General features: G+C 38.2%; 1 protein-coding gene across 2 annotated transcripts in view; it reads right to left on the bottom strand.

Annotated features, from left to right (window-relative positions):
• The window catches only part of TRIM55 (tripartite motif containing 55), a 183,703-nt gene that overhangs the window by 39,233 nt on the left and 119,764 nt on the right, over positions 1-24,706 (bottom strand). The window contains exons 5-9 of one of the 2 annotated variants that reach the window (XM_089654258.1): positions 22,379-22,612; positions 21,731-21,753; positions 21,515-21,639; positions 17,603-17,811; positions 12,133-12,411 (exon numbers count right to left, since the gene is read on the bottom strand). In XM_089654258.1, the coding sequence (XP_089510384.1) occupies positions 12,133-12,411; positions 17,603-17,811; positions 21,515-21,639; positions 21,731-21,753; positions 22,379-22,612 (870 nt within the window). The remainder of the gene's footprint in view (positions 1-12,132; positions 12,412-17,602; positions 17,812-21,514; positions 21,640-21,730; positions 21,754-22,378; positions 22,613-24,706) is intronic. The other variant, XM_089654259.1, reaches the window with a different exon arrangement.

Genomic DNA, 24,706 nt, shown 5'->3' with positions numbered 1-24,706 from the left:
AATATTGGCAATTTGCCATTTAGACAAATTATATGTGTGGTTCTGCCTTTAAAGTCCCGGGAAGGGGTCATTGTTGTATTCTGTATCATGTATATTTGGGATGTTGGCAGTGTTATGACCACTTTACTTGATTCTTTCCTATATGACTATCTGGGATAAGACGTTGTATCAGACGCTATCGCTAGGTCGATGTCTTTGAGATGGTCTGTTCTGATAAAGAGACTGTTTTCCATCAGTAGCATTCTCCCCTATGTGAAGTTTGGGTAGTCTCTCAGAAGGGCGGCTTTACATACAGAACGGCAAACTGTAGACGTGATTGACAGGGATCCGACTGCAAGCATCAGTCGACCCTTGAAAACTGATTCGGTCAAAACGCATCTGTACACACCTGCTGTGTGTTGAAAGCCAGTGTGCAGTGCTGCAATGAGTGAACTTGTTGCAAATGATCTATCTTTCTTTGTAATTCATAATGGGGGAATTGTATTTTTTATTTATGAGTAGTAACCACACAGCAAGTTGTTTGAGGATACCAGATTGTCAAGGGGGGGAACACTTGGGGTCCATTTCGACTACCCACAAGAGCTCCTGGTAGAGGGCAAGGTTTTCTCTTCAACAGGAGGTCCAAAGTTGGTGCTCTGACCCCCTCGAGAAGGGATAATATATAAATACGAGGTTTCTTCTTCAACAGGAGGTCTGAGGTTGGTGCCCTGACCCCTTTGAGTAGCTATGATATAGAAGCTGAGGAGCGGGTAGTTAGGTTTTTGAGTGACAGGGACCAGTGCATCTGTAGGAGGCATCTCAAATAAGATCTTTCAAGCCTGAGGTTTGGGAGACACATTGGAGGGAGTGGCAAGATAATGACTCACCTATATGGAATCAGAGTATTGAGCAGATGGATGAAACTCATACACAAATCAGATAGTGATCACATATTCACTTTAAACACTCATACGATGAGAACCAGGCTTAAAGCAAAAACTACAATGAAAAAGCAAAAAGACTGAAAAGAATAACAAGGATAATTGCTTAAAAGAAAACTGAGATTAGAAATGAGGATAGCCCTTTGGCTGTAAAACCTAAATATAAACCTCATCCCACAGCGAGTTCTGAATCACTCTCTTCTGACCTGAGAGAATTTAACCATCTCTCTACTGATCTGGAAAAGTCACAGGCAGATACAAAAAGCATACAGTCCATAAAACAGATTCAGGAAGTTGCAGAATTAGCTCAACAAGTGTTGAAGGAACAAATGTGCCTAAAAGAAAAACTGAAAGATACAGTACAATAATGAAAGAGATAGGGGAATCATTTGCCCGTTGTGCAGGATACTTTAACATATTAGAAGCCCTCACAACTACAAGTACTTATAAAAGTACCCCCTGTTTATACACCCATGACCCCAGGAATAGGGAGCTTTTTAGCCCCTTCACCAAATTTAGATAGCTGTGAGTCAGAGAATACTGTGTATGTCCTGTTTCATCCAAGAATGCCAGAAGCTGTTCCAAGAAACAGGCCATTTTATCCTACTTCAAATAGGATGTTGACCACAAATGTTAGTGTTCCTAAATATTACGGAACAATAAGTGCCACGCACCAAGGTTCTATGTTTCTTGATAGAGTGACCTATCCTGAAGGAAGTGGGCTTCTACGAGTTCCCCACAATGTAATGGATTGGGATTGCTCACATGTAGAGAAATATATAGATATCTGTCCATTACAGGACCAAGTAATACCGAACAACACATGGAGAAATACAGGGAGGGTGATGCACCATGATTGCTGGATTCCCTCAGAGATGAAGAAATTTCTACGTACTGTCCCCATCCAACAGGTGATTTAGTGAAAATGAATAAAGAGCCCCTGGATATTCAAGCACATTGCTACAGTTCCCTGGCTGAGGTTGGTTAAATTGCTAGAAGAAAAAAAAAGAAAAAAAGAACAGCTGGTGATATATTGGGAATCAGTTTTTTATTTTTGTTGCCATGAAGTACTTGCTGTCTAATACATCTCAGCGATAATACTAACTAAATATGAATTGGCACTCCTAACACTTGAGAATATTATATTGAAAAGATGTAGCAACTTACATCCAGCTAATCTTTTGATAAAAAAAAATAAATAAAAAAAATAAATAAATGGAAGTTGGGAAATAAAAAGTCATGATTATAGTGGGGAAATATGAGGTCAATATGAGGGACCTAACTTTTTATCTAGACGAGTCCCACTATCATCTTGAGGAGGGACACCCAGTTTAGGGTATGCTGTTGTTACTAAAGGTTAAATTTTGCTTCAAGGCAAGTTGCCTAGAAACCAATCAGCCCAAGTGGCAGATCTGATGGTTCTAATGCAGGCTTGCATAATAGGGAAAGGAATGAAAATCAATGTGTACACAGACTCATAGTATGCTTTTAGCATATTATATGATTTTGGCCAATTGTGGAAACTGGGAGGCTTCCTAACAACTAGTGGAAAAATAAATAAGTGGTGCTGGGAAAGTATATACATCAGGAGACACTCATGTAAGAGTGATCAATGTCATTAGGAAGTGTTGGAAGACTATGTAGGTAAGGGAATGACAAATGTCCATAGTCCTAACAAGACTGTAGGAAAAAAACACTCAGAATGATGCAGCCAGTCTTCAGAGCAGAAACTCCTCTGTAGTAAATACAAGAAGTGGAAAAAAACAGCGACGCTATCTGAGTGTACTGAATAAAGAGTAGTTGGTGCTGCGCTAATTCTAAGTATGTAAAAATACTTTTAAGAAATATTCTTCACAATATATCTTTCATAGTGAAAACATATAAACCAAATAAGAAATAAATTGTTGAATAGAATACACATGAAAACATCCAAAATGGTGGATAACAGTGAAGAACACCCAAACATACAAAAGGTGTAACCTAGGTACACCACTATTAATAAATAGGTGACTATGGGTGAAAATAATGCTACTTATTAACCATAAATAGTGACAACATAAACTGTGATATGATCTGTAAATAGGATCCCAAAAGGACAGTGCTTAATAAGCACTAAATAGTGCTGTGATGTGAAAAATATGCCGCAAAACTGCTGTGTTGCAACGAAACCGTTGCTATAGGACAGTGGTTCTCAACCTGTGGGTCGCGACCCCTTTGGGGGTCGAATGACCCTTTCACAGGGGTCGCCTAAGACCATCAGAAAACACATATTTCTGATGTGTAAAGAGCAGCTACTGTGTAGAAAGCAGCTGCTGTGTTGAAAGCAGCAGTGTTGGAGGTAAAACGACACTCATGAATTATAATTATTGGGTAAATAATTTTATGGTTGGGGGTCACCACAACATGAGGAACTGTATTAAAGGGTCACGACATTAGGAAGGTTGAGAACCACTGCTATAGGAGATAAAAATACATATGCATTCACAGTACACATAGTGAGAATCAATGAAAGTGAAAAACCAAAATACAGTATGAAACTGTATATGGTAAAAATAAGCCACAAGGCTTATGTAGCGCAACTCTGTTGCTAAAGAAAATGATCACACAGAACATACGGATAAAATGAAAATAGCGAAGAATAAATAAAAGTGAACCATATAACAGTGACCCCTAAATAGGGGATAAATGGATGAATAATTAAATAAGTAACACAAATAATATGGACCAAAAATAGTCCCAAAAAAAAAATATGAATGACCCAACATATAATGAATCACATAAACTCCATGTGATCCAACCAAAACCATAAAGTCCAAAGCTCCTCTAATTAGTGAAGGTGTTCTATAGTCCTTAAATTGTGCTGGTGTTTTGCACAAAAGGAGGAGATCCGACACTAAGCAAAATGCTCCCTCACCTCCATGGAGTGACCCTACAGGGCCAAAAAGCCTTTCTCAAAACATATTGCACCAACCAGGAACAAGGACCCATTTCAGAAGGTATAAGGTACGGCGATGGATCAATCCCCCTCACTGGTGCACAGGCAAAGCAGGAAACCTCTCCAGAGCAATAAATTTTGGATCAGCCAATCCTCATGCAGCCAGAAAAAATAGAAAAGAAGATGCTCCCATAGTGTGATAACGTCTTAATATAATTAAAATAAGTAAAAACGAATGCCCACTCACATGTATATAGCTTTTACATAAGCAATTGAGAACCACATGCTGTGGGTGTACTTGCATAGATGTGTATTGGAATACCAATATGGCTTCCACGTCCGGAAATTGCGTCACCACGTCCCACGTGTTACGTCACGCTAACACGTGACTTCCTCAGGGTAACGTGATTGATGACATCTACTGCAATTTATAGGGAGTCAATCTGTCACTCAAAAGGGGAAAAGCGGATTCCCGGTGGCCATTTTACTGAAGTACATACTAAAGGACATGTAGGGCACCATTCCTCTCATCATAAGGAGGAACTAAATTTTACATATATTAATAACATGCCCTGGATCCTGGAACATTACGATATACCAAAAGAGGGGGATGTTTGTAAATAGGTATACTCAGGATGATAAATCTATAAGTATCGTAGAGACTCAGCTTATGTTAATTTCTTACAGTGTAAACTATAAATATTCTTCAGTAACATGATATAATTAAAAAGACCTTTATTAAAATGGGTTTTAAAACTCAATTAATATTAAATATTTATTTGCATGTAAAAAACTAAATTAGTTAAAAAACAAATAAATATAAATATAAAAAAGATATAATCTAATGTATTAACTGTTCAGCTAATCCAAAATTAAAAATTACAAATTTCTATTTTAAGTAAATTAGGGGAATGGGGGTGGTAAAATTAAGTCAAATTATTCCATAGGTGCCTAAAATAAAATAAATAAAATATCTCATATGTCCAATTAAATTTGGAACTAGTGCCATTCATGCAAAAACACCCACACCTTGGGTTTACAAAATAAATCATAAATACATATTCAAAGTAAACATCCATATTACACATCCTATTCTATGTCTAAAATTAAATAAATGGACACTAGGTACACCCTAAAATAATTTGGACAGACATGCTAGACTTACATCATCAAGTTTACATTTATCCAGGGTACTAAAGCCAAGAGGAAATACCAGGACCTTAAACCTAAAAATCACTTATGAAACAATTTAAGTCAAATTCGACATTTAGGCCTTTTGGGACCTGCGTTTGCATGGAGAATATCCACTTTGCTTCAGCTTGACTCAAGACTTTGACTTTATTACTCCCTCTCCAATGTTTTCTGTACTTGTCTATACCTCAAAACTGGAGGGAAGATGGATCTTTATCATGAAATATGGAAAAGTGTTTGGACACACTATGCTTAGGGTAACCCTTACAGGTATTTTGAATGTGTTCTCGTACCCTTATCCATAATGGTATTTTTGTTCTCCCTACATATTGTAGGCCACAGGAGCACTGGAGAGCATATACGACTCCCTCTGTCCTACATGATATAAAGTCTTTAATTGGGAATTCTGTTCCATTACTATGGGATATGAACGAATTCCGTTTTTAAATATGACCTTTCGTGGTCTTACATGCACAACAAGTTTTATACCGAAGAAAAACCTTTAGCATCTAAAAAGGTGACTAGTTTATTTTTTCTTTGTGGATCAAGGACATTCTTCACTAGTTTTAATCATAAAGTGGGAGCTCGTCTGTAAACAAATTTCGGATAGGCAGGTAACAGATCTGTTAACACTCTATCTGCTTTAAGGAGGGGCCAATATTTTTTTAAAAATGCTCTCAACTTTCTTATAATGAACATTAAAATCTAAAATAATAGACAATTCCTCTTTAGATTTAACCTTTTTGCTCTTGTCATTTATTAGTGTGGAACGGTCCATATTGGCTACCTCCTGTATAGCTTCATTGATAGTCCTGTGGATACCCTTTGCTGATAAAACATTCTCCTGTTGTTTTAACTTGATCCCTATAATCATTTTCAGAGGTACGATTCCTTCTTAGGTGAACACATTGCCCCTTGGGGATATTCAGTAACCAGGGAGCATAGTGGCAACTATCTATAGGTATAAAACCATTCCTATCCACCCCCTTGAAAAAAGTTTTGGTCACTATTTCCTCCCCTTTGAGTATCAATACTAGATCCAAGAAGTTACTTTGTACATTGCTATGTTCCCAAGAAAATTTGATATTTTTAATGTTATTGTTAAGCTGATTTAAGAAGGCAAGAAGGTCACCCTTCCCCCTTCCCAAACTATGATCCAAGTGGGAGGAATAGTACCCTATCATTGGTGTCAGTGGGAGCAATAGTTCCCCTTCATTGGTATCAGTGGGAGGAATAGTGTCCCATCATTAGTGTCAGTGGGAGGAATAGTGCCCCATCATTGATGTCATTGTGGGAGGAATAGTGCCCCATCATTGGTGTCAGTGGAAGGAATAATGATGGGGCAATATTACTCCTACTGACACCAATGATGGGGCACTATTCCTCCCACTGACACCAATGATGGGGCACTATTCCTCCCACTGACACCAATGATGGGACACTATTCCTCCCACTGACACCAATGATGGGGCACTATTCCTCCCACACTGACACCAATGATGGGGCACTATCACTCCCACTGACACCAATGATGCTTACATTGCTGACCCCTGCTCCAGCCCAGGCTCCCTCCCTCTCCCGTTCCATCCAAAGCTAGCATACCTGGCTGCAGCAGCACCATCTGCTCTGCCCAGATCCCAGCCACACGGCACAGACACTTACCTTAGTAATCAGCAGTCTTCCTTCTCCGGCCGCTCTCCTCCTTTTTCCCGACCTCGGCCGCTCCCTCACTCCAATCAGCTTCCTCAATCCTTGTGCTGCCACTCGGTTCCTCCTCCCTGCCTGTGTGCTTTCCCTGAGCTACAGGTCTGGTGGCCAATCAGTGGCGAGGAGGCAGAGCTTGCAGAAGGAGGGACAGGCTGCCATAGGCCACCCTGTGATCCCGGGGGTGTGGCCAGATGAGGGGGCGGCATGTCATTCCACCTATATCGTGATCCAGGATCATCCACCAGGGAAATGAAGACACTGGACACCCTCTCTACATCTCCTTTGTGGACCAGATCAAAGTGCCTTTGTGGACCGGATCGAAGAGGGACACGGACACAGGTAAGACACATAACAGCAGCCCCCGTCCTAAGAGTCACTTTCGTAGGAAAGGGAGGGGGGCTGAGCCGTCACGCCGCCCCCCCCTGAAAAGTGCCGCCCTATACAAACGCCTTGTTTGCCTCGCGGAAAATACGCCCCTGCTCCTTATTCGAAAAGTGGAGGGGAGCAGTCTGGGGAAAGGCGAAAGAATAAACAAGATGAGGACAAAACTCAACTGACACACTTTAAAGAGCCTTTCTATAAAAGTGCTATCATGGCTATCACTTCACAAGTAGAACACAGAAAAAGGAATAGTTTTTCAAGTCTGCAGTATGTAGGTAAGATTTCAGCTAGGTAAGTGTATTCAGAGAACTGTGTAACATCTGCTTAATCTTTTACTATGAATAAAGCAATCTTAGTATTCTTGGGTAGAGAAACTATATCTAGGAGATTTATAGACTGAGTAACGCTAGTTAGTGCTATTTCAACAGTAGTGTCCACAATGACCTCCTGTGTTCTTCAGGCTAATGCCATTCCTCACAAAGATATCACAAACATGATAATATTTTACTCTACAAAATAAAATTAATAAATGGTAATGAATAAAGTCCCAGGTGGGCTCAATCGTCTTTTTTGAATATATACTGTATTTTGGGAATTTAAATGGAAAGGTATAACCACATAAGCTCACGTATCTGTACTCCACCACAGTTTCACTTATGCTACTGAATTTACTCTATAAAGGTACAAACAAAAAATCCAAAACAGACACTGAAGGTTTATAACAGAGAGCAGATACCACTATTTGCTCTTCCCAGGACATTTTAACAATTACTTCACATGATGCCTGCATTTAACATTTTAGTCATAAAATTCAGAGTGCTGTGTGAAGCCTGCAGTGTCCTTTGAGGCGTTCTCTGCTTTTAACAGTGAACACTCCAGAATATGAGTGTATTTAAAAAGAATATAAAAAAAAAGCAGTTGTATAGCTGCAATTAGGCCATACTGCTGATTTTTAAATTAAACCTATTACCCTCATAATAGTTATGGCAGGTAGTTGAGATTAGGAACTCAAGTGCAAAGATCTCTCTGACACACTCTTTGAGAGATATAAATCAGTGGCTAATTTCGTGGGTTAACTGACCCTTTAAAGACCAATTTATACATTCAGAATACTCCAACTACTTTTGACAAAAAAATGCATTAGCTTGCGTAATGTTTCATAAATATAAAAGTAGCTTTGAAATGTTGTAGTTAGAGGGATGATGATAATGATGATGATGATCATGTGTTAGTACTCAAAAAATAGAAATTTGTTCCTACCCATAATTGAAAAAACCATGTACTGAATTTGGTTCCAGAGGTGGTGAAGTATCATAAATAATGTCAGAATTGATAAGCAGAGAACTAAGCCCTGTGAGAAAATAAGAAAACACTCTTGAGCAAAGTTATACTATATAGGGCTGTAAATACTGGTATACTGTGCTTGGGTTCAAGATAATGAACAATTTAATGGATCAGCTCACCCAAAACGGAGAGTGAAATTGTGTGAGGATCAAAGTGGGTTCATTCACTAGCTTCCTATATATCTCTTGGTCTCATATATCTCAGCTCCTCCCAATATGGTGCCTGGTTGTGTCTGATGCAGCAAGACGAGTTTATTGCCTCCCACTGTGCTCTCCATAAGGGCATATTAATGTGCACTTCTGAGCAAGGGCCTGTGTCAATGGGTTTTGGACTTGTGTTGATGGCATCAGTTTAAAAACAGTTTGAGATGCTTCTGAGTCCATACAGAACTAATTTGCAGGTGCATCTGACTTTCAGCTGGCCTCCTTCTGAGTATTGTATAGACTTGTATGGGGATCAGGGGCGGACTGACAACTCATGGGGCCCCCAGGCAATAGGGGATCATGGGGCCCCTGTGTCCTCTCCCACACTCAAAGCACATCCAAAGAGCCTAAAAAAAAGGTGCCAGGGGCATTTCATGGGGTCCCCTACTGACCCCGGGCCCTCGGGCGGTGCCCGAGTGCTCGAATGGTCAGTCCGCCCCTGATGGGGATGCAAATTCATGATCTAAACAAAAGCCTGTCAACACAGATTCTAACTCCTTGTCATGGTTTTGGCACTTGAGTGAAGCTAGGGATCTGATTGCACATATATTCACAAGAATCTACAGAAGAAGAACAAAATTAGTAGCAGAATTTCAGTAATAGCCCTTTCAGAAACCTTTAATAAAGGTCCATTATCTTAAAGGGAAAACCAATAGATAATGTACAGACTGGTGCAATACCAGAAAATTATTGACTGGGTATCTGGGTATATCTGTAGTTTTCAATCACATTCATGTTAGCTTCCATAAAGTAACCTTAATCTATAGTAATAGAGTATTCTATCAAATACAAATGTGTAAATGACTCCTCCAAACATATAAGATATAGGATGTTACAAAGAAATCCATTAAAACCAGTGAACATTACGTATTTCTTACATTTAAAGAGTCAATCCACTCTTGTCAAGAAAAAAACAATCCTTTCTGGGTGATCTATGCACACTGCAAGGATTTCAACAAACTTTGTAGCAGATTTCTACCTTTTTGAAGAGATAGCTGTTTGTTTCACCAGACTGATTGATTACTGATTCTGAACAGGAGTGCCTGATTCAATATAATCAGCTGTTTTGTGTTCTAATGAGGACAGCTGCAGTGTCTGCATCCCTTTAGAAGTATTTAAGTCTTGTACAGCATCTCACCAAAACTTAAATTGCTTTTATGGAGGGAGCCTTAAATTCAACTTCTATTAGATTTCTGAGACAAGTAGTTAGTCAATCACAAAAGCAGAAAATTACATTTCTGGGGACATTCTCTACACCAGCAGTTTACAGAATGCCTCCAGGTTGCTATAGTGCTTTGGATTTTACAGAAAATGACAGGGCTGTAGACTGAAAAGGTGAGGTAAATTTTAATAACATTAAAGTGATTGTAAATTTTTTTAATAACAAAAATGTAATACTTACCTGCTCGTGCAATGATTTTGCACAAAGTAGCCCCAATCCTCCTCTTCTAGGGTCCTCCACTGGTGTTCTGGGCTTCTTCTCCTGCCAAGTGCCCCCATAGCAAGCATCTTGCTATAGGGGCACTTGTGTAGGCTTGGCCCTACCTCCCACTGTCTGCTCACTGGCTGTGACTGACAGCAACAGGAGATAATAGTTCCCACTGCTGCCTTCATGTCCAGTGAGGAGAGAGAGACAGGGAGAAAGCTACTGTTCTCTGGCACAATGCTGGAGCAACATTGGGCTCAGGTAAGTATAAGGTGAGGCTGGGAGGGAAGTTGCACACAGATGGTTTTTTACCTTGAGAATGTATTGAAGTAAAATACCTACTTTTAAAACCACTTTAAATTACAAAAATGATAATCTAGCAATTGATACAGTATTTGCTGTTTTATGTCTTTTTATTTTTTTATATTTTTTCCACAAGAATAGAGTTATCCCTTAAGTCACTCAAGGTAATATGAAGAGCAAAGATGCTTTGAATAGAATGGATGCTGACTACTAGCGGATTTATATGTGCGTCTTATATCTGATTACTTTCATATCTAAAGACATTTTTCTACCCATAATCTTTATATATTTTTAAAGATGTCTTTCAGTAATTATTTTCCTTTGGTTTGCAAACTTCATTTTTTTGCATTACTACTGCTGATATAATTTCCCTACTGAACAAAATTGAGTTTATATCAGTTGTTTTTGTAGTGCAAAGTTGTTTTATTTAACGTTGGTGATTGTTTAAAAAACATTTCTATCTAGCCATAAAGTGCTGGTAATAAATGTATCCATGTGGGAGTATATTAAGATAGTATAACATATACCAGGGAGTACTTGGAACTCTGGTTTATATAAAGCTATATATAATGGTAAATGTCTGCTGTACAGTGTTTGGAATATTGTTTACAATATTGTTTACTCTGTTGGTAGTGCTCCTAGCTGATCTATAGACAGACATGCTTTACCTATTATTGTAGAAAACCATTATATTGAATAAAGAGAAAATGAAAGGGTTAGATTAACTTTTAAAAAAAAATAAAGGTGAACTAACGCCCTACAGCCTCCCCCCCCCCCCAGTCTGCATATACCTCCGTGGGTGATGCAGTTTCACTGTCTATGCAGCCTGGCACAGTGATCCTGGGGTTTCAAGGGACTGCAGGACAGATCAGAGTGGTTCTGATTGGCCATGCGCTCATGCTGGCTAATCAGAACTGCTCTTATCTATCCCAGCGTCCCTAGTGAAAGAAATGGAAGAATAGCTTGGTGTTCGAACCCTCGGGTCTGCACCAGGCTGCGTAGACAGTGAAACTGTATCACGCATGAAGGTAAGTGCAGCGGGGACCAGGTGCATGGGGAAGGTGTAGGGTGTTTTCATCCTTTCATTTTTTTCTGTAAAGATGAACTAAGCCTGGCCATACATTATACAATTTTCTTGTACAATTTTCCTTTAGATTTACCAAAACCATATAATATGAGGTCAAACATAAAGTAACAAATAATTGAAGGTAAATCTAAATAAATTGAATAAGAAAATGTTATAATGTATGGCCAGCTTAACCCCTTAAGAACTGAAAGGGGAACATTTATGAAAGAAGGGTAAATATTTTACCTTTGGTATGTGCAGGTTGTTTGCTCTTCTATTTTGCTATTTGGAGAGATAAACAATTACTGGAATAGTTTGTTATTCCATAGAGCAATTTTTAGCCTTCATTTTATTAAAACTACCGATTGCTGGATAATAAATTTTAGTGCTAGTTGATTCTTTTTAAAAATAATTTAAATATTTTAGCAAATGTATATTCATTTCAGCTGATAACATAAGAATGCAAAAATGTAAAGAAATTTACAAAAAATAATAATAAAAATATTTTTAGAATGCAGCTTACAATATTTGGCTTCATTTCTTCACTTGGACATACGTAGTGATGAAGCAGCACAGATATAGCAAGGCATTCCTTATGGTTTTGCAAGCCTAGCAAGCTCATTGCTCACATATACAACATGGAGGGGTTCACTAACCTGTGGCATATTTGCAGATGAACTGGTGTCCTTACCAGCCCCTGCTATGCTCTCCTTAAAAGTTGTTGCTGATGGATCTACTTTCTTTACAGTCATTTCCTTTGGAATGGGAGAATTTACTGGACCCACAGCCTCAGTCACTGGGGCCTTGTTAAGGCTGGATTGTTGCCATGTCTGGTTCTTATACCAGCTAGGGTATAACAAGCGGTCTGAAGTTTCTGTTGCTGAGAGCACTTGAGCATTAGGCGTCTGTTGAATACCACTTGGCTCAACACTACCCTTTATCAGGACAGATAAAATAAAAAGAGACATTATCTTTTGGAATGCAGCTCAAACTGCTGTATATGGTGCATCTGAAATTCAGCTTATAAGGCAAAGCAATAACAGCACTAGAACCTCCCAAGATGAGAAAAAAAAAGTAATCAAGATTTTAATGTTCATTGCATGTGTTATTCCACAAAGGAAAGCCACAGATTATAGTGTTATTTTTCAAACCCTGGGTTAGTTGTAATGAAGAGATTCGAGTTCTAAACATTGCCATAAAAAAAGTCTGTGTTAGTACCAAATTGATGTTATAACACTCAATAATGAGAAAATATTTTGCATATATAGATAGATAGATAGATAGATAGATAGATAGATAGTAAATTGCTACAATTTTATGTGTAAATGTAATTTTCACTCAAATTTTTTTTTTAAATTCTGTATTTTCTATCCTTGCATATGCATTTGTCTATCCCAAATAATGGTGAAAGGAAGAGTACATCTTGCAAATCATTTTGTGATCTTTTGTTTAATTAGACTCAGTCATGGATGTGGTTACCGTGGAACAATCAATTTTTTAAATCTGAATATATTGGAGAAAATGCAGACCCAAAATGTAGATGCTTGCCAAATTTTATTTGGCAAGAGATATATTGCTGGAATATGTAATATTCACACAACAATGAAGGTAAATTTTAGACCTTTAAGTGGTATGCAGTTATTTTAATGTGTGATGTATTACAGTATAAGGCAGGGGTTTCCAACCCTATGACTTTCCTGGGCCACATTAGAAGAAGAGAAATTGTCATGGGCCACAGATAAAATACACTAACAATAAGGATAGCTGATGAGCAGAAAAAGTAAGGCAGATCACAAATGAATGATCAGTGATATAGATAATGTACCTATCTGAGTAATAAAACATAATTGTTTTTTGTAATATTTGTTATTATAAAAGTAACAGAGGGCAACATAAAACTAGTGCAAATTTTTACAGTTTTTGATAAACTATTGCATCAGTATCTGGTTGGATGGATGTAGTAGCAGTTCTCAATGAATTCTCAAGATGCTCATCAGATACTATGGTTCTAATTTTGCCCTTCGTATGCTTCATTCTTGAAAATAGTTGCTCACAAATAAAGACACCCACGAATTCGGATGATATGAATAAGATGTCATTGTGAAGAGTGGTAAATTTTCTTTGGGATAAAGATGTAACTTATAAAAGTCCAGTAAAGAGTCTGTCAAATTTTTCTTCGGCTGCATGTTTTCACCAAGTTTAAACGTATTTTTACAAAAAATAGTAACTTTACAATTTTGTGTTTGGCCACACTCATGGCCATCTTGGGTTGCATGGTTGGACACAAAACATAATTTACCTAATTTTTTCTAAATAAAATGTTGTGTTTAGTAATATGAAGAGGTAAATTTATGATATAGGGATGATTACTCTAACTTTTAAAGCTATGTTTGTATACTAGGGGATTACACACAGCTAAATTCATAACCAATAATCCCACAGATTTATAATAAAGTGGAACTGCACTGCATCTGAGCACCACAAACCAAAAACGCTATTTAATTTATTTTTAATATTCAAAGCAAACTCACCCATCCATCCATGTCTCCATGCTTTATTTTGCTGAGAAATCAATTTGAAAAACACCCCCCTAGTATTTCTGGCCATGGCCATCTTAATTGAGGGCAGAGGATTCATGGAGCATTTAATTCCTGGAATCCATTTGCCCTTAGCTCTGGCACGCAGGCATGAAGGATGTACTTAGCTGAGAAAACCCCTCCTCCCCTCCTGAAGACTCATGGGATGTCATCTGCCTAGTCAAAGAAAGTAGGAAGTAACTGAAGAAATGTAAAAAAAGTTTTAAAACAAGAAAATATAAAATGCTCTCCTATCTATTTACTAATGTTAGCAACTTAAGGATTAAAAATAGTCAATGTTGATTGACAGAGTGAAATTCCACTTTAACAACTGCATGTGATACCAGTTTTGTGGTGTGAACAGGGCACACAGAGAACAATTGATTTTGTTGTACCCTTGCAGAACACTTGCAGAAAAACTGACATCTCTGCACCATGGTGTGAAAAAGCTCTAATGGAAGGCTAATAACAAGACATATTTGAGTGCTTATGTTACTTATATGTAAAACTACAATAAATTATTTTTAAACATTAATACGTGATTAAGTTATATTTTGAAAAATCTGTTTGGAATTCAATTTTAACAAGGCTTCTGATTCACAAAGTTGTGCAAATGTCAGAAATGCCAATCTCTAGCACAGGTTTATTTACAAGCACTACTGTGAGGATTATTAACAGCCCAAATGCCTAAAGTAAATTTTTGTGTTATGTTATGCTATGTTATGTTATCTTATGTTATGTTATGTGTTTAGTAATCCTAAAATAAATTTAGAGGGATCACAGGACCTCAGTTGTTCATAAGAAAAGTGTTTGCCTTCATGTTGTATATATTTCACATTAAAAAAAGGCTAATATGAAGCTCTTATCCACAGATATTCTAAAGGGGTCTTTCAATGAAAGGATGGAGATGAAAGCTTTTCACAATAAATGATTATTTGCAAACTGAAAAAAGAGTCCAGAATAAACATGATTTAAATTATTCACAAATGATAATGATTCCTAATTAATACCAATTCAGTGTTTTTTCTTCTATAATTAATGTCATTCACACCATCAGCTATGAGCAGATGTTAATAATGTCTGTGTAGGAGAGAAGAGGAAAGTGAAAGAGGTAACAAATTGAATGACAATTTATAGACACACATGACAAAGAGTAAATTTGAAACTGACAAACTGAACCTACATAATCTTCATTCCTCTGTATCTTTACATGAATCTGACACCTACATAAAGGTGAGCTTATTTACACGTTTCTTACAAACTGGAACATTTCGGCATGATTCATTAAAATGTTATAGAATTTTAGTTTTACTTAAGCTGTGGGGATTCCTATGTCAAATTCAGTGCAAATCAATTTTTTTCCTGTACTTGTTAAAATGATTAGTGTGTTGAAAACAACACCTGCTCAGTGTTATACTTTGCAAATTTTGCTAACTTTTGCAAATGTTTATAATATATGTATATGTACTCCTTACCCATGCATTAACACACTTGGCTTTATTACTAAGTTTAGTTTTTTAGGTTATGCTAAACATCATGAGGCATTACAAACTCAGTAAATATAATTACTTAAACAGAACTAAATAATTTTACACAACAATGGATTTTTAATTCTGCACAATTTGTTTTGTGATTTACAATCATCTTCTCCACCTCACAGTCAGAAGTAGGCACTTTTTATTTCCTAATTCAGCAAATCAGCTGTCTGTATCACCATCCCATCTCTAGACTGCTTACTGAACAATCAGCATCATCACCTCTGTCCAATAAGCAGGAAGGTGATTTAGGACGCTGTAGAGCTGAACCTGAGAGTATTAAGGTGGTTTTCTTGGCAGACGTGTGCACAAAGCATGAATGGTTGGAAACAAATACACATGTTTTGGCAGGTAAAACAGTAAATATATGTACAGTATTATAGGGAACGTATGGCCAAAGCTATTTCCCTCTATCAGCTGATGAGGCAGAGCCACTCCAGTCTCTGGAAAGATGCTAACAATATTGTCGGGATCCATCCAGCTGCCTGATTGACATCTGGTTTCAGCTCTCAGCATGTGGCTGGGATCTGGACACAGCTGCGCTCAGCCCATCCTCTGTCTGGTAATCCAGTAAGCCCTGGAGGAACAGAGAGTGTTGACTGACGGTCACTGCTGTCTACTCTGAGCAGACCAAGAACTAAGTGATGGTAGCCGGGTGATCACTTCGTTCTCAGACTTAGAGCCAATGTGGGACAGCTGCAGCATTACACTGATGCTGCAGCATAGAGGTGAGTATGTAGGTTTGTTTTACAACAAACCCATACTTCATTAAGTTGTGCACTTGTCCCAATTGTAGATCTCTTAAAATAGTTTTTAAAATACCTATATGTGTTTTGCTTATGGTCAGCATGTGAGATCCTTTATGCTGATAATTTAATAATAGGTTAGTTCAGCTGATCTTGTGATCCACTCAACTTTGCCAGACGGCACTAGCAAACTACTACTGATCTGTTCTAGTGATCACTATAAGACACTTCATTACATGAGTCATAGATACCAGATAAAATAGAGATAAAAAACAGAAACTAAAGCTAAGGTTTATGTATGGCAATTTTTACATAGATATATTGGTCCAGCTTGGACCAATGTATGCATGTATGTACCATACCTATGGGATCCCCGTGGAAGCTGAAAATCACTGTTGCAGCCACCACCACTACAGTGATTGTCACTGGCTTCTGGGTCCTGTGCCGAGCAGCTGCCCTGCTGCCTACTGAACATAGGAGCATGCCCACTCGGCACAGGTGTCATTCAGAGAACAATTTGATTTTCCCTCAGTGAATGCAAAGTGTTATCTGATTGGATGAGGTGGAGACCATGACATTACTGCCTCTCCACCTCATGCATTCAAAGAATGCTTTGCATTCATTGAGAAAATGCAAAGTGTTCCCTGAATGCCATTCATGCTGAGTGAGCAACTTCCTTGGCTAGAAGCTGGAAGCTAGCGGAGATCACTAAAATAGTAGGGTCTACTTCAGTGATTTCCAACTTCCACAGGGATCCCATAGAAATGGCATATACATACTTACATTGGTCCAAGCTGAACCACTATAACTATGTAAAAACTTCCATGCCTAAACTTCAGCTTTAAAGATAAAAAAAACAGAAATTAATATTTGTAGATTTTGTAGATAATCAATACAATGTAATCATAAGAATGGTAAATATTTGATATTCTTTTTGATCTTGGCAACAAATTCCAAAATGCAAAGACTGCAAAGGCCGTTGTCAAATAGTTTAATGTCTGCACTTCACCTATGGCTTCTTCGTAAATACATTAATTCATATTTCCTTTATCTATTAAACCAATACATTTAATTGCTAATCAGTGTTAATGCACATCGCATACATCTTCTAAAAATAGCAGATTCTACTAGTAGGTTTTCATTAATCTGTAACAATCTGTAAAAGTGGTTCTATGTGTTTCAGTTACGTTAAACAAACGTTTAGAGAATTTGTGGGTTTAATCATGTAAACATTATTAATGTTAGTGTGAGTTATGATGTTCAAATTACTTGTGGGGCAGGGGGACTTGGATTCTGTTGATCTGTCTCCTGAGGGGAAGTCTGTTCTTGGCTGGTACTTGTGGAAGTGATGGTGGATTCTGGTGTGGGCTGAGAGCTCTGAGTCACTTGCTCTGCTGTTTCCTCTTCACCAGAAGATTCTGTGTGGACTTCTTCAGAATCTCCAGCTTCTCCTGCATCCTCTTCCTCCTCTTCATCTTCTATATCATTTGGAAGTAGAATATGGTAAGGCACAAGGAAGCACATTAGCACTGTCTTATATTGACTACTGAAGTCAGGTACGAATTTGAATACAGTGGGGCAAAAAAGTATTTAGTCAGCCACCAATTGTGCAAGGTCTCCCACTTAAAAAGATGAGAGACGCCTGTAATTGGCATCATAGGTAGACCTCAACTATGAGAGACAAAATGAGAAAAAAAATCCAGACAATCACATTGGCTGATTTGGAAAGAATTTATTTGCAAATTATGGTGGAAAATAAGTATTTGGTCAATATCAAAAGTTCATCTCAATACCTTGTTATATATCCTTTGTTGGCAATGACAGAGGTCAAACGTTTCCTGTAAGTCTTCACAAGGTTGGCACACACTGTTGCTGGTATGTTGTCCCATTCCTCCATGCAGATCTCCTCTAGAGCAGTGATGTTTTGGGGCTGTCGCTGGGCAACATGGACTTTCAACTCCCTCCAAAGGTTTTCTATGGGGTTGAGATCTGGAGACTGGCTAGGCCACTCCAGGACCTTGAAATGCTTCTTACGAAGCCACTCCTTCGTTGCCCGGGCGGTATGTTTGGGATCATTGTCATGTTGGAAGACCCAGCCACGTTTCATCTTCAATGCCCTTGCTGATGGAAGGAGGTTTGCACTCAAAATCTCACGATACATGGCCCCATTCATTCTGTCCTGTACATGGATCAGTCTTCCTGGTCCCTTTGTGGAGAAACAGCCCCAAAGCATGATGTTGCCACCCCCATGCTTCACAGTAGGTATGGTGTTCTTTGTATGCAACTCAGCATTCTCTCTCCTCCAAACATGACAAGTTGTGTTTCTACCAAACAGTTTTATTTTGGTTTCATCTGACCATATGACATTCTCCCAATCCTCTTCTGGATCATCCAAATGCTCTCTAGCAAACTTCAGACGGGCCCGGACATGTACTGGCTTAAGCAGGGGGACACGTCTGGCACTGCAGGATCTGAGTCCCTGGCGGCGTAGTGTGTTACTGATGGTAGCCTTTCTTACGTTGGTCCCAGCTCTCTGCAGGTCATTCACTAGGTCCCCCCGTGTGGTCCTGGGACTTTTGCTCACTGTTCTTGTGATCATTTTGACCCCACGGGGTGAGATCTTGCGTGGAGCCCCAGATCGAGGGAGATAATCAGTGGTCTTGTATGTCTTCCATTTTCTAATTATTGCTCCCACAGTTGATTTGTTCACACCAAGCTGCAGATTCAGTCTTCCCAGCCTGGTGCAGGTCTACAATTTTGTTTCTGGTGTCCTTCGACAGCTCTTTGCTCTTCACCATAGTGGAGTTTGGAGTGTGACTGTTTAAGGTTGTGGACAGGTGTCTTTTATACTGATAACAAGTTCAAACAGGTGCCATTGACCTGTAATGAGTGCAGGACAGAGGAGCCTCTTAAAGAAGAAGGTACAGCTCTGTGAGAGCCAGAAATCTTGCTTGTTTGTAGGTGACCAAATACTTATTTTCCACCATAATTTGCAAATAAATTCTTTCCAGATCAGCCAATGTGATTGTCTGGATTTTTTTTTCTCAGTTTGTCTCTCATAGTTGAGGTCTACCTATGATGTCAATTACAGGCCTCTCTCATCTTTTTAAGTGGGAGAACTTGCACAATTGGTGGCTGACTAAATACTTTTTCGCCCCACTGTATATATTAACATATAGAGCACTAGTGATATTTTTTTCAAACTCCTTGTTCCAAATCATACTAGTATGTACATTTTCTTCTTGTTTCTTTGAATTATCTCTTGTGTTTACATGAGGTTGTGAAAAGGAGAAGTATTATATTGTACGTTTCTTCAGAGGGAGAAACATTGATCAGACAGGTTACAAAATCTGGGTGACCACTATTGTTATCCCTTTAATAAATGCCAGTGTCATAATTTCCCTATTCTTCTTCTCTTTCCAATCACTTAATCAGGAATGTTCGGCAGAGTTACATAGTTATATAGTTACATAGTTAATCTGGTTGAAAAAATAAACAAGTCCATCCAGTTTAACCTCCCTAACGGTATTCCCGAGTGTAGCTCGGGGTAAAATGTCTGTACCAAAAGCGGTAACCCCGAGCTACACTCGGGCTTACCATGCAGCGCTGTATAGGGAGTCCCTGCAGCACTTACCTTGTCCTTCGCTCCAGCGATGTGTCCCCTGCAGCGTCCCCGGCCATCTACTCCGGCAGATGCCGGCATCCGGCTCCTGTGTTTCGGTCCCTGTGACGTCGGGACGTACGGGCGCCGCCACCGGCGGCGGGAAATTTGAAAATGTAAGAAAAGTCATTTTTTTTTCAAAACGATTTTACATAGTAAAACATTGCTGTTTCAACCCGTTTCACATACATTTTGTCCCTAGTGCTCTGTCCTGTCCCCTGTCTGCATTTTGAATGTTCTTTCTGCCTGGAAACTTAGAAAAGTCCACGGCGTCCAAAAAGTGTCCCTTTAGGTCAAAAGCGGGTTTAGATCAGCTAGAGAACAGCGATAGTAAATCAGAACCACTTGCAGAATTGAGTGATAATGATTCGTGGAGAAATTCGTCATCAGACACTGAAAACGATTTTGCGACTTTGCTCAGTGATGTGCGAACTTGGCGCTATATTTCAAATTTCAGTGTTTTTGGTTTTATTATATTATTGAATTAAATGTAATATTATTATTTTTTATGATTATTTATTAAATTATAATTTATGATTTTGTGTTTCAAATTTTATCATACCCGGGATGTTTAATAGATTCTTGTTCGGGCAGATTTCAGTGAGTTATTCCTAAATATTACAGCCTACAATAAAAAAACTACATATTTCCATGCAGAATAATGGTACCGCTTTCAGCACCAATAATCATACTGCTAGGGAGGTTAACCAACAGAGGATAAGAAAAAAGAAAACCTACACGCACAAAGTGAAAATATCCATATACACTATCCAATACCCACAGTTGATCCAAAGGAAGGCAAAAAACCCAAAAAGCATGATCCAATTTGCTCCACTGGGGAAAAATAAAATCCTTCCTGAACCCCCAAGAGGCAATCTGATATTTCCTGGATCAACTTTACCTATCAATATTAGTACCCAGTTATATTATGTTAATTTAGGAAAGAATTCAGGCCTTTCTTAAAACAATCTACTGAGCTGGCCAGAATCAGCTCTTGAGGGAGACTATTTCACATTTTCACAGCTCTTACTGTGAAGATGCCTTTCAGTATTTGGGAATTAAATCTCTTTTCTTCTAGATGTAAAGAGTGACCCCATGTTGATGGCTCCAATTTATGGAGCACTCTTACAGCAGAAGTACTGAAAAGCATTACTACACAACAAATACTTTCTCTGTATTTGGGCATCTTTCAACTGCTTCTGATCATGATTGTTTTGGTTGCTATTCTTTTGACCCTGCAACTGGCAAATTACCACCATCGATAGGAACACTAGTCTAACATGGACCATAGGGTTGATTATATGTGCCAAAGGTCACTAGCTCACCCACTAGATCATATCAATGCAGGTAAGGTTCTCAGACAGGTATGGTGGATTATATAAAATGACTACCTATGTGTTAAACTTTTTGATTTTGAATGTATTCAGACTACTTTAACCTGCATAAATAATTTCATTTATTTTGATGGCAAATATTATTTATACCTAATATGCAGTATAATTGCAGATCATGCTGCATACCTCTATAAAAATCTATCTCACGTAGTATTCTCTCTTCTCTGTTTAGGTCCACTGTAAAGTGATTCATGGTTTCATATCCTGGTTCAATTTTTTCCATTTGAAATCCTCTGGATGCTTCTGTTATTCTTAAATATTAAAGAGAATAAGATCAAATTTATAGTCCCAAGCTGAGCAATACAAGTTTACATATTAGTTTTAGTATAAAATGGCACTCACTTTTGTAGCAAAGCCTTGGAATTCTGTGAAGCATACAAACAAAATTAAAATTCAAGATACACATGTTAAACAAAATATCTGCATAGTGTTCCTTTTCATTTTCTCTTTTGTGGTGGTATTGTATCTCTGATATAGTATAACAACTATCTAGTAGCCTTCCCCTGAAAAATACATAGGTAAGCAAACGTTCCCAAATCAAACTTGAATTACCAAGCATTGTATCCCTATATTTATCAGAAGAGTTACAGGGGCTCACTAAACATTAGTTAAAAAAAATCTATAACAAATGCATCAGGATTGCAGTGTTAAGATTATGGTATCAGAAACTGTTAAATACATTCATGCTGCTACTGCCACAAAGTAATCAGCAGAAGGCATTTAGCAAGTTTAGTGCCTTCTGTTTAAATCCCCTAGTTAGTAGTAGAAATTTGTATTTGGTTGAGAGTGTCCATCACTGCATTGTGCCTGGACACTGCAGAACATCATTTACTTCAAAACCACATAACCACATTACTTCTAGACCACATAAATTATCAATGGTTGATAAAGCTTAAAACACTTCATATACTGTCCTAAATACACCCTAATCTCACATGCACAGCTGAGAATAAATACATACAACCTATAGATTATTCTTCGTGGATTTACCTGAAGGAACATTGCCATTTCTGGCTCATCCATGAACTGAATTCCTGATTCCACCAGTTTTGAAACGGTTTCCGTATGATCTGCATATTTCTTCATTAAAGACTTAACATGTTCAAGTTTTTCTTCTTGGTCTCTTGTGATTACTTGGGTTAGTTCACCTTTTCTTTCTTCAAGTATAGCATATAAATAATCAAACCTCTCAGACAGCTGGTCTTTTTGTCGTTTACAGTTTTCCTGAAAGACAAAAATTTTGACTAAGGGGTTTGTTTTATAAAGGTTCGAATCTCAGGTTTGCTGAGATTTACCATGATTCATAGGCATTTGCCTATGAATCATTCACCTAATATATAGCAAGAGTTCAGCTTTGTAATGCCCTAAAACATTCATCTATTCTCCAAAACATTCACCAAAAAGTTTAACCAACCTTAACCAACACTTGTTTTAGTTTCTTCAATGGAAAATGCTACTAGATGTAATGTCCCCTTTATTTGTAAAGCAGCAGCTGTTAACAATGCAGACATAGTAACATTTGCCACTCTGACCTTGATAAATCTACTGATTCCCTTTGGAGACAACCCACTGCTGCTCATCTGTCATCTTTTACCAGCATTATGGCATTTTTCCTCCCCATGACTACTGACAACAGAGCCTTTTCCCTCTCATTGACACTCAGGCATTTATTACTCCTACTGACCAGCAATGTAAGGGGCACAATGTTACATAATCCTACCTGCTGCACTTTGAAAATTGTTCTGTGCATTACGTACTCCTGACCCCTACACTTTAGCCCCATGTGGTAAGTTCACCTTTGAATTAAAATGTACTATGCAATTATTTGCATAGTGTTTAAAAAAGCATTAATCAGCCAAGCAGATTAAGTATATTTGAAATAATTGCACCTCAAGCATCTATGGGATGAGCTTTCTCCCTCTGTCTCAAAATTGTGCATGTGCAGTACAGTGTGATCTCCATCCACCGTCACAACAGCTCAGCTACTACTGACAGGGGGAGGAGGGAAAGCACACTGCGCATGCATCTTTGTGAGAAAGAGCCAGAGAGAGCAAGAGCGAGAGAGCGAGAAAGCAAGAGAGAGAGAGCATTCATTCTTGAGATGCTTATGGTGTGCCTAACAAATCTTGCATTCTAGATTTTGTGCAGGGTACAGCAGATCACACTAAATAGAAGTTTTTTTTAATAATTATTCTCTGTTTTGTTTCTTAAATCAACATTGATTTTTAACAGTGATTACAAGTCTGTTTCCTGCCTCTATTTGTTCCATCTTTACAAGTAATTTTGGAAAAGAAAAAGAAAAATGGCTGCGCCTACCAAATCTGTGCATAAGATCCATGCTTGGTGCTGGAAACTGATGCCAAAGCACTGTGAGTGATATCAGTGTGCAATATCTGTTGTTTTGGTTTTTTTTTTAATACACTCCAGGGAGCAGACAAACCAAGCTTTGCTCATATGCATAACTGAAATTGAGGACATTTCATGAATATAATGCACATGGCACAACAACTGAGAAAAGCACAACATTTTTTCCAGGTTCCTACAACATTAACAATAATGCTTACCTTAGGTTGAAAGTACCCTATAGACAATAATGTCTTCATTATTATGATAATGTTTTCATTACAAGGGTGGGAGAGAATACATTTTAATCAGTGTGAGAGTTCAGAATAGGCCTTTGCACTTCTGCTCAGCCATCTTTGGGTACTTCACTAGTCACTACGTTCAACAAATAAATTGTATAAGTACAGCCTCTCATTCTATATCTAACATTACATGTTGAGTAGACATAAAGATTTTATTTCACATACAGTGGATATAAAAAGTTTACACACCCCTGTTAAAATATCAGGTTTCTTTGATGTAAAGAATGAGACAAAGATAAATCATTTCAGAACGTTTTCCACTTTGTAATGTAACATATAAACTGTACAACTCAGTTGAACCTTTTAATTTTATCACAGCACTCAGTCTTTTTTGGTATGAGTCTATCAGCATGGCATGTCTTGACTTGGCAATATTTGCCCACTCTTCCTTGCAAAAACACTCCAAATCTGTCAGATTGTGAGGGCATCTCCCGTACACAACCCTCTTCAGATCACCCCAAAGATTTTTGATCGGATTCAGGTCTGGGCTGTGGCTGGGCCATTCTAAAACCTTAATCTTCTTCTGGAGAAGCCATTCCTTTGTTGATTTGGATGTATGCTTTAGATTGTTGTCATGCTGAAAGATGATGTTCCTCTTCATGTTCAGCTTTCTAGCAGAAGCCTGAAGGTTTTGTGCCAATATTGACTGGTATTTGGAACTGTTCATAATTCC

This window comes from Staurois parvus, unplaced genomic scaffold (assembly GCF_062004578.1).
Source record: "Staurois parvus isolate SC_StPar_1 unplaced genomic scaffold, SC_StPar_1.0 ptg000748l, whole genome shotgun sequence".
NCBI lineage: Eukaryota > Metazoa > Chordata > Amphibia > Anura > Ranidae > Staurois > Staurois parvus.
This window is presented reverse-complemented; position numbering and strand designations above follow the sequence as displayed.